This window comes from Chaetodon auriga, chromosome 15, assembly GCF_051107435.1.
Source record: "Chaetodon auriga isolate fChaAug3 chromosome 15, fChaAug3.hap1, whole genome shotgun sequence".
Lineage (NCBI taxonomy): Eukaryota > Metazoa > Chordata > Actinopteri > Chaetodontiformes > Chaetodontidae > Chaetodon > Chaetodon auriga.
In genome coordinates, this window is record NC_135088.1 from 25,001,080 (window position 1) to 25,012,696 (window position 11,617).

The following is an 11,617-nucleotide window of genomic DNA, read 5'->3' on the forward strand; positions in this document are numbered from 1 at the left end:
TTTACTGTACTGACCAATCAACTGATGAAGCCAACCAATCACAGAACAAAAGTTGGAAGAAAAAATAAAGTTGATTGAGTTGGAAATTTGAGTTGTCCTTGTGTCCTCTGGAGTTGAACAAGAGGAGAACTTGACAGTTATAAACCATGCGGAGCAGCCTGGACCTGAGGATAAATGGCTTCAGATCCAGAAATAAGCTGTTGATGTGGGGGAAGTCAAGATGGCAGAAGATGGCCTGGGGAAGTCGGTCCAGCAGCTCAAAAAGGAGAGGACCACTGCAAAAAAGCAGCTTCACCAGACTAACCAACTTTATTTCAAGAGGAGCAAGCAGCATGCTTCAAGTGAAGTTAAAGGAGGATTTCACTAAGCTCTCAGACTGTTTCAGAAAGATGCCCAATGCCAGTGATGACTATAGGATTGGACTGGAGGCTGACATTAAAACTGAGGATTAAGAAGCAGGTCTTGATGAACAGCAAGAGGCCGACATTGATAGATCTGTAAAAGAAGGTGAGACAGAGTTGGCAGAAATAAGAGACATTGTGCAAACAAACCAGAGGTCAAGTGAAGTTGATGTGGCAATCCTGGAAGCAGAAAAAGCCAATGATAGAGCGACTAATGTACCTGTGGAAAGTGCCAATTTAGAGGGCTGTGAAGTGCACCTCGCTCTCTTGGACAAGAGAATAAAAGAGGTCATCTCAGCAATGTCAACATGGGAGAGATGGATCCCTGCGGAATCAAAGGATGAATTGGATGGAAGAGTCAAGGACTTAAGAGCATCCAACTACAGACTTGAATTAAGGAAAGCTGAATTTATGACTGCATGGGCGATCGCTGAGCAAGGCACAGGAATGAAACTACTACCCCAACTGACAACACCCACACCAATAGTGAGAATCAAGCCAACCACTCTACCTATCTTCAGTGGAAGCAAGAGAGAATATCACCAATGGAGGAAAGACTGGGAAAGCCTGCAAAAGCAGGGGGAGCCATCTGGATCAATTGAAGTTAAGAAAATTCAACTCTTGGAGAGGGTGAATGACAAAATCTCAAAAGACCTCAGACTTTCAACCTACACCACTGCCAATGACAAGTTCAGAGTCCTGGAGAATAGATATGGCAACAACTCAACCATCACTGTGGAAATCCTTGAAGAGCTGGAGAAGATGCCATATGTGAAGGGGATCCAGCCAAGAAAGGTCATTGACCTCATACAGTCAGTGAAGAAGGCCCTGGCAGATCTCACAGAGTTAGGAAACTCTGGAGCCTTAAAGAACCCACTGGTAATTAAATCCACTGAAAGTAAGTTGCCTGACTTCATTAAAAGAGACTGGTGGATGTTCATGATTGAACCCAGAAACAATGTCACATCACACAACCACTTTGACATGCTCTTGACGTTCCTGAAAAATCAAGAAGAAATACTAGAGAGACTCGAACAGCTCAAAACTGTGAAGAAGATGGAGAAATCTGATTATTCAGACAAAAAAATATGAGAGAAAGATTACCTCAACAAGAACCACAAAGAAAGGGGAGCCTGATGAGGTATGTGGTGTCTGTGACAGTGGGCACAACAAAAAAATAGAATAGTAGAAAATTCAAAAGACTGAAGTTACCTGAAAAGAAAGCTGTGTTGAAAAAGCTAGGAGCATGCAGAAAATGTCAAGGGTGCCATGATGAAGATGGATACTGCAGAGATACTTTCCTATGCAGAAATAAAGACTGTAAAAGAAGAGGCAGTGGCCCAAGACCACCATTTTTTCCTCTGCCCAAAAGGAGAAGTCAAAAGAGGTGAAGAGGGAAAGAGTGGAAAAGACAGCAAAGGTGAAAGCAAACTAACGGAGGAACAACAGGAGATCTCGTCCGAACTTTCCCCAGAAATGGCAGATCAATGCAGAAAGGCTTTCACCAACAAAACCACAGTGACACCTGATGCTTCAGGCCAGTCTGAGTTACTGCAGAGAAATGGGCTCTCTGAAATTCCTGTCATCATGATGTTGATGAAAATCACTGCAAATGCAGGGCAGACAATTGGGACTTTAATTAATCTTGCTTCAGACACAAACTGCATTACCCACAAGGCTGCTGAAAGACTGAGGTTAAGAAATGAGAACATAAACTTAGTTGTGTATGGGGTTGGTGGAATGACCATAAAGGTGAAAACACAAAGGTATCTCCTGAAAGTCAGAGTCAAGACTCCTAAAGAAACAGAGAGAGTTCATGAATTGGTCTGTTATGGCTTGGATGAAATCGCCAAAGTGCATCAAGTAATTGAACCTGAGAAGTTGAAAAAATTCTTCTCAGAAGTTGAACTTGAAGAATTGGAAAGGCCAGAAGAGGTTGAACTCCTCATTAGCCACTGAGAGGGAAGACTCGCTCCCCAGAAGGAAAGAGCCATTGGAGACCTTGTCTTGTGGGAGAGTCCATTGGGGAAGACGGTGGGTGGAGCACATCCCGACTTGTTTGAAGAAGTGGAGGTGGCAGCATATGAGTCCAGAACACACTTTGCTCACTCCATGAGGATAGCAGCTGTCAAATATCAAGAAATCAGAATTCCAACAACTGACACAGCCCAGTTACAGCAGGAGGATGTGGCTCAGACCAAATTTGCAGCTGCCAGTAACCGTGAGTTCCTTGAGTGGTGGCACTGGGATAGCATCGGAGCTGCATGTGAGCCAAGATGTGGAGGATGCAGGTGTGGAAACTGTCCTCCAGGAGGAAAAGAAATGACTCTGGCAGAAGAGAGGGAGCTTGAGATAATTAAAGGAGGCCTCACCTACAAGAAGGGGGATGCTCACACACCATCTCCACACTGGGATGCAAAGTATCCTTGGACTGTAGATCCAGCCGCTCTCCCTAACAATAAAGGTGCAGTCCAGGCTTGTTTCTTGAGGATGGAAAAGCAGCTGAGCAGAGAGCCAGATTGGAGAGTTGCATATGCTAACCAGATCCATGAAATGGTCGAACGAAGTGCAGCCATGAAACTCACAAGTGGAATGGACCAGTGTGGTATTTAAGCCACCTGGTGGCGCCAAACCCTCATTCAGTGACAACACCAGTTTGTCTTGTGTGGAATAGTCGCCAGAAATACAAAGGCATGAGCATGAATGATCTTCTTCTGAAGGGACCAGATGTTCTCAACCCTATCAGAGCTGTTCTTCTGAGGTTCAGAGAAGGGACTCATGCAGCCCTAGGAGACATCAAAAAGATGTACAACTCTGTATGACTGGAGGAGCATGAGATGCATCTTCACAGACTCCTCTGGAGGGACAGCCCAGATGAAGAGATGAGTGAATATGCATTTACCAGAGTCAACATCGGGGACAGACCTGCTGGTTGCATTGCTCAGTTGGCTATGAGGGAAACGGCAAGCCTGCCCAACTTTGTTCACTTGGAGGATGAACGTAGAGTCATTGAAGAGGACAGTTGAATGACCTCTTAACCTCCCACAATGACCTAAATAGACTTGACAAAATCACAGAAAGAGTTGAAGAGATCTTGAGAGCTGGAGGTTTTTCCTCAAACCATGGGTCCGGTCAGGGCAAAGTGTGAGGCAAGGGATGGAGACAGAGGTCCTAAAAAGGAAACAAGGTAAAACCTTAATTCTTCCAAATCAAATGAGGGACAAAGACAACAAAGCCCTGGGCGTCGGCTACCAAATGGATGAAGACAAGCTCTACATGTTAACCTCAGTTAACTTTTGCAAAAGAAAGATGATGATGAGAGTTGGAAAAGATCTTCTCAAAGAGGAGGTGAGAACTGAAACACCTAACCCACTGAGTAGGAGAGCTCTCCTAAGCCAAGTAGCTGGGCTGTACGACCCAATTGGCCTAGTTACACCTGCCAAGCAGAAGGGAGCAATTCTTGTTAGAAAAGCGTTCCAAGAGGGAGGGTGTGGTAAGCTAACCCAAGAAACCTGGGACCAACCTTTGTCAGAAAGCCTCAGAGAAGAAGCCATACAGCTTCTTGAAGAATATGTGCAGCTTGGACAGGTGAAATTCCACAGGAGCCTCACACCAGCTGACTGGAAAGGAAAACATTGGGGCATCACATTCTCTGATGGAATCGACAAAACCTATGGAACTGTGATTAATTGTACTTAAGATGGGACACAAGTCAAGGCCCTGAAGTTCGATTTGTGGAATCAAAAGCCAAGCTGACACCCCTGGATCAGAATGGACAAGCTGTAAAAGCTGAGATCTGTGGTGCGGTCTTTGCAGCAAGGATTAGGAAATATGTGGAAAAGCACACTCAGATGAAGATTGAGAGATGGATCCATCTACTTGACAGTCAAACGGTCCTGGGGGCCAATCCAAGAGACAGTTATGGGTACAAAACCTTCTTTGCAAATAGAGTGAGTGAAATCGAGAAGGCTGGACCAGTGCAAGACTAGTGGTGGATCTGTGGAGATCTGAACATAGCTGGCATCATAACGAGAGGGGGCACTTCTGAAGATTTGAAGGAAAATTCCACATGGCAAAATGTACCAGAGTTCCTGAAGTGGCCAGTGGAGGAGTGGCCTATGAAATCAGCTGGAGAGGTGTGAAGGATTTGTGTGACCTCTCTGGGTTTGAAAAACCAGGAGCTCAAGTAGGAGGTGTTGAGCTGAATCACAGGAATGGAGCTTTCCATATATTTAACACTACTCTGCTCAAAGAACTACACTTCCCAGAGTGCACCAGCAGCAGCAAACCAGCTACTCATTACCTGATCAGTCATTGTCACTGATTTGGGGCACCTGCGAAGGAATGGAGATCCTCAGGCATTCAAACAAACAGACTTCAGAGAGAAGGAGCAACAAGTTCACTCATGGGTTCAGTCCAAAGACGCCAGTGGTCGATGAAATATTTTATGTACTTTCATGTTGTTTGAAATGCTGCTTAATGTGGTCAAGTTCATGTTTAACTGCTGTGTAGATTGGTTGGTTAAGGAACACATTGCAGCATTGACTTTTGATGAATGAGTTTGCACTAAGTGATATTTCATTTGGAGTTTGACAAATGAAAAGTATAAAATACAAAAGGATGATACAAAGTTAAAAATGTTAAAATTCTGTTATATGTTAAAACTGTACTAAAAATGTGGGGAATTTCATGAAATTAAATGTTTAAGAGCCAATCTACAAGCTTGTAGATCAGCTAGTTTTTCTTAAGATTTTTCTTTATTTCCATTTAAAAGGCTTAAGTGGTTAATTAATTTAATGTAATCCATGTAATCATGTTTCAATTCATGTTTAATGTAATTCATGTAACCATGATGTTGAATTAAAATATTAGCATTTAATTTAAGATTCATTTAAAAATGTTTAATTCAAAATGTTAACTTTGTTTTCTGTCTTTAAAGGTCTATAACCTAATTTACTGTACTGACCAATCAACTGATGAAGCCAACCAATCACAGAACAAAAGTTGGAAGAAAAAATGTTGATTGAGTTGGAAATTTGAGTTGTCCTTGTGTCCTTTGGAGTTGAACAAGAGGAGAACTTGAACTTGAGAACTCTGAGGAATACAGAGGGTCCCACCTACTCACATAGACACAAGCCCTCAGAGGGTGGCCTGTGTGAGTTTTGGCATCTCAATCCTACCTTTCCTCTTACTACAAGCTGTGATTAATTGCTGTGCGTAATTTTATGGAGAAACATATAAACATTAACAATTTAAAGAATCCATCTACGCTACAATAATAGGTGTGAGGACATGATGAAACTATCATACACATATTAATGTCAAGTAACTTTTATACATATGGTTGAGGTTAAGAAAAAAACAGACAGCAATTCAAAATATTTTTTTAAATATGTCATTAAGCTTGAAACAAGAGCCTACACTCATGAAACATCCCCAAATTATCAACAATATGTCAAATGCAACAGAAAAGTTATCCATGCTTTAGAAGAACATCATACACTTCATTTGTTTATATACTGAGACAGTTCAGGGGGTTTGCTGTCCCTGCCTTTAAAGTTGGTATGCTAAAACAACTTGTCACTTTGTGAAATTACAATTTGATGAGTTCCTCGATGTGATGATTGTAGCTCAGCTTGATGTACAGTATTTGTCAGAATGGCTTTCCAAAATTCTGCAGCAAAGGAGAATTTGCTGGGAAGGCCATGGATTCTTCTTGTGTAATGATGCTGGTGGTCAAATTGATTCGAGCAAAAGTGCTTCAGCACCAGTTATTTCTGCGTCATTGGATGAGCTTGATGATACTTACTTCATTATACTGATGTCCAGTAGTTGAATCATAGAAAATTGCTTCAGCAATTTGTTGACTTGCTGCCTAAGACGAAGGCTTTTCTGCCAACAACGAACAAGAAGCACAAGGATGTGTCAGATGATGTATGACTACTGGACCTGGTTTCTCTGACAGACCTAAAGGCAAAAACTGAATGTACTCAACAAGCTTCAGGGAAAAGACCAAGATCTGCCCCACATGATAAACGCAATGAATGCATTCAAGGCCAAGTTCAGTGTTTGGACCACACATCTCAAGAATGGGAGGCTGATGGGCTTTCTTAACCTTGGGGACATTTTACAGGCCAAGGACAAGGATGCTTTTCACCCTGGGCAATACTATGCTCATCTGGACAAATTGGTAACAGTGCTCAGTCAGCATTTATTGGTGAGTTAGACGTCATGCAAGATATTGTTGCATTCTCCTCCAACCCATTCCTGCCCATTGATAATTGGTAGCAGCACAATTCCAAAGAATTTGCTTTGCCAGATGGAGTTGATATAGAGAAGGTTGATTTGTAAAATGACAGAGCTAAAAGCCAGATCAAGGGACAGTGATTTTTGGGGACTTGTCAGCAGAGAGAAATTTCCTAATAATCAAATCACAAGTACCCGAACTGTGTTCCTGACAGACACATCACATACTGGGGCAAACAGCAAAGCACTCACGGACAATGTTCAATCCCAGCCATCAGAGAGAGAGAGAGAGAGAGGGCAATAGAGGGAGGGGTCAGGGGGTGGACAGAAATGCAGTAACATCAATAGTGACAGCTCTAATAATAGACTCTTAAGTATGTGTAGTATATACAGCATGGTATATACATATATGATATATTTATGTATGAGATATATGTACATATTAGTAAACAGACAGCATTTGTATGTAATACAGCACTATGGATCTAATAATAATGGAAGTATATAGTAGCAGTTGCAGTGGCTGTCAGGAAGGGCCATGGCAGTGGACGTAGCTATAATCCACAATCCAGGTTAAACCACTATCCATACCTGCAAGATGAGAAAGCACAAATACTCCAGGGAAGAGGCTAAATTAGTAACATGCCTTGGTAGGACATAACAGCATACAGATGGAGAGGGAGAGAAGAACAGAGGGGCTTGGTGTATGATTGGAAGTCCCCCGAGTCTAATCCTATAGAAGCACAACTAAGGCCTGGTCCAAGGCAAGCCTGATCTAGCCCTAAGAGACAGTGTCTGCCTCCCGGACTGGAAGATCATTCCACAGGAGAGGAGCTTGATAGCCAAAGGCTCTGGCTCCCATTCTGCTTTTGGAGACTTTAGAAACCATAACTAAGTCTGCCTTCTGGAAACGCAGTGTTCTAGTGGGGTAATAGCTATGAGCTCTTTATGGTAAGATGATGTCTGAGCATTTAGGGCTTTGTTAGTCAGGAGAATGGCTAATATTGGAGAAATATGATCTCTTTTCCTTGTTTTTGTTGTGCTGCGTGCTGCAGCATTCTGGATCAGCTGGAGAGTATATAGCAACAAATTTTGGCAGCCTGATAGTAAGAAATTGAATAATCCAGCCTGGAAATAACAAATGCATGAACTAGTTTGTCTGCATTGTTTTAGCGGACAGTAAATGTAGTGGACTTCATAATAAATAGAAAATGATTTTGGATATGAATGTTTTCTTTCCTACTATTCTGTATAGCAGATACAACTTATGAAGCAGAGAGACTGGATCGTCAGAAATCCTGACTGATCTTTTTTTTTTTTTGTCTTCTCTGTGTAGATGTACCAGTGTTTCACAGCAGCACCTTGGAGCGGAGGCTCCCCACCCAGTCCAATCCACAGCAAGTGGCTCCTCCTCCAGCATCACTCACCCAACAGGAAGTGGACAACGACATGGTGGAGATCCTCATCTGACCCATAACTGCGACCACCACCAACCCCATCCACGCAAATGTTTGGATGGAAGCTCCATCAGACAAGCACAACAACAGAAACGTAAATCATCCCAGGTCATCTTCAAAACCTGTAGCTCAGTCTGTGTTTGATGTACACCAAGAGACATATTCATACTCTTATGTTTACATATGCATTCATTTAAACACTTCAGCTTGACTGGAGTTTTTAGACATTTCCTTCATTAATTCGCTGAATCACTGTTCGCTGTCATCTTAGGAAAGCCCAGAAATAAGAAGCAGAAAGCAGTAGTTTGGTGCCCCTTTTTTGTCTCATCTCAGCTTTTTGCAGTTTTCTTAAATGCGTGCATTAATATGCAGTATTGACTGGAACTTAAAAATATCAAAGTTCATAGCCTCATATATTTTTCTGATGCAACTTTGTGGGATGCCTTGGAAATTTTTTGTTCATAGTGATGGTGATTTAACTTGGCAATGGATGTTTGAAGTTGAATAGAAGATAACAAGCTGGATAGGTTAGACAAAATCAAATTGAATTAATTTGTTAATGAGAAGGAAAAATATAAAAAGGAGTGCGTAAAGATGGAAGCCAAAACCTATTAAAATTCAACACAGACTATGCATATCCATGTACACAAATGTGTTTGTAACTTTTTCCATTTAAGGTGAAGGATTTTACTTCTTGTCACTGTTGTATAACTTGCAGGGGCAGCGACTAAAGCTTTGTTTAAATGCACTACTTTTTACTGGGGGGGGGGGTCATTCTTACTGTGTGTACAGATGAATAGTGACCACATTACTAACTGCAGCACCAATGACATTTCAGTACATTTGATTACAATCATGAAGCTTTGCACATAGCATTTTTTTTCCTTTCCAACATTAAAGCTAATAATTAATGATGAAAAAACTGCCCTTGCTACAAGGATTTAGCGGAAGCAGCTTGTTACTTAGGCAGGTGATAGATAACTCTCCTGTACAGTGTTTCTCAAAGCTGGTTAGTTCCATCGGACCAAATATATTGACTACCTTTTTTGTTGCATTTATTGCGCTGCTTATTTTTTTCATTAATTCTACTTATTACTTCAAGATGTCTGACATTAGATATTATATTTATGTCATGTATTTTTTTTGTTTACTGTAGTTAGACATGGCACCTAGATAATCAGAAATGATAGGGTAGTTACATTGTATATGTACTGTAATGGCTTGTGTAACTGTGTGCTGTAGAAAGATTTGCAAAGTAACAGGCTTCTCAGTAGCTCTGTTCAGTATTGGCGCAATTGTCACGAGTTAGAGATAACTTAACATTGGGGACCTTTGTGACACATTGACTTCAGGCAGACAAATCTTTCTGAGTAAAACTGCTCAATCTGATGAGCTTTCTCTTTTCTGTCATCCATTGGACATAGCCCTAACCAGTTTTGCAATCACTGACTCACTCTTCTGTTGTCCTCCTTGAGTACGACAGAAACTGGCAGCAGATTTAACAGTGTACCCATGTGCTCTCAATGGCAACAAATGATAATTTTCCTGTCAGATATGCATTTGAAAGTATACTTGTATGAACCACACAGACATTGTGTGCCATTTTGAAAACATTTTCAGAAAAACATTTCATTTGGATAGCAAAAAGGTTACAACAATTTCAAAAGCATTATCAGATTTCCTCTTGAAACTTTGTCCACCTGAAGTCAAAGTGCTGCTTGGGTCAGTAACCATGCACAATCCTTACAAGTTTTTAATGAAACTTCTGTGGATTAGTACACTTGTGCAGGTTGTGATAGTTCCAACAGGCTAGTGGCTGACCGTGCCTGTGCCATGAAGGGCATTCTTTTGTGTTTTGAGAACATGGTGTCAACTGTACAACTTTTTGTTAGACCTCGGCGACGAGAGGGGAGAGAGATTCTGACAGTTTTGCTAGCTGTCTGCATGACCCCAGTGGTTTGGGTCACTCTCAAATAACAGACACTCTCATTCAGCATTTTACATGATCAAAGAACTAGATGGAGGGGATTATCTTTGTCATATAATTGACATACACACAATTTGAGGCACTTATTACTGTACCTTCCATCCATGTGACTTGTGTGTTATACAAACCATGAAGAATATTTGCAGACACCATGTGACTGGCTTGATGTTTAATTTTACATAACACCAGCTTCAAAGGTATGGACATGATCATGAAATTTAGGCAGCTCTGCCATCACTCTATTAAGCATCATTTTGGCTATAAGGCTAAGACAATTTGGCAATACTTTACACTATGCATTGTGGAGTGTTGGGTGTTGACTGTGGATTTCCATTTGATTATACAGATAGCCTCTAAGCTCGACATCTCTTGGCTTTTGACCAAAGGTAACAGAATGGATTGGTACTGACACATTAAAATTCCCGTGAAAAGTTCCATCTTAAAAAGACATCATATGTTCAGTCATGAAATCAGGTGAAATAATCCTCAGGTGGGGTGAGGTCAGTCTGCTGGTTTCAAGAATCTTGTTGCAATATGTGATAAGAATTTCGGATTCTTAACAGAGACTAGAGTCTCCAATCATTTCAAGATCTTGACATGTAATGTGTTTTTTTTTTGGTTTTTTTTGTACAGCTCAGTGGAGGGTACATAAACTACCTATGAGTTATTTTATGGTGGTGACAGGTGTTGCTGGTTCAACCTGTTTCCACAATTCACAGTTCCACAATTAAATCAAGCCACGAAGTCAAAATAAATGAGTTTTTCTTTTTAAATGACATATGTAGTTAAATTACATTCCCTGCACGGTTGTTGTAAAGATGTCAGCTGAAAACCAAAAATGTTGGACCAAAGAACAGTTAGCTAAACAATGTTGTAATTGGAGAGGATCTGTAGGATTATGCCACGAAAGGAGTGTTTTTCATCAGAAAAACTTTATTAGGAATGCACTAATGTGCTGTAACTTCCATTTTAGCAGGGAATAATGACATAGACAACTACTTAACTTCATCTGCCAAAATGAATGGTGTTACTTGTATGCAGTCTTTGTGTGTGAAGTCCTGTAAAAGTCTAGTTGCTTTGCTTCCTGGTACAGAACATGCAGAAACAGACAGACAGACAGAAAGAAAGAAAAGAAAATTCCTGTTGAATGTAAGTTCGATGTTGGTTGGAAGTGTTATTCATAGTTGTGTGGAAGTGATATTGAACTGAATCCAAAAAGCACAATACCAGTGTTAATAAATATGTTCACTAATTTTTGTTATCACCAGCACATTATTAAGTGCCTTTTATGCTGGTACTAAAATATCTAACCCATTATGTGTGGGCTCAGCAGAAATCTCAAACAATGGACACTGTGGGAACTCTATGGTCTCAGGTGGGATCGCTGCTGGTTTATCATGGTGGACTGCAACCATCACAAAGTCATCATTTCAATTTTTTTTTAGATTTACCATAGTGAATTATGGTTAGCTGTCAAATTGTTTTTGAAACCCATTCCCTACAATTTGCTAAAATGTAGCTGCAAA

At 40.9% G+C, this 11,617-nt stretch overlaps 1 protein-coding gene across 5 annotated transcripts in view; it reads left to right on the forward strand.

Moving 5' to 3' along the window:
• The window catches only part of amot (angiomotin), an 83,621-nt gene extending 72,951 nt beyond the window's left edge, over positions 1 to 10,670 (forward strand). For all 5 annotated transcript variants that reach the window (XM_076750245.1, XM_076750248.1, XM_076750249.1 and 2 more), the window contains one exon: positions 7,984 to 10,670. In XM_076750245.1, coding sequence (XP_076606360.1) covers positions 7,984 to 8,117 — 134 coding nt within the window. In that variant the 3' untranslated portion in view covers positions 8,118 to 10,670. The remainder of the gene's footprint in view (positions 1 to 7,983) is intronic.
• Positions 10,671 to 11,617: the final 947 nt, after the last annotated feature.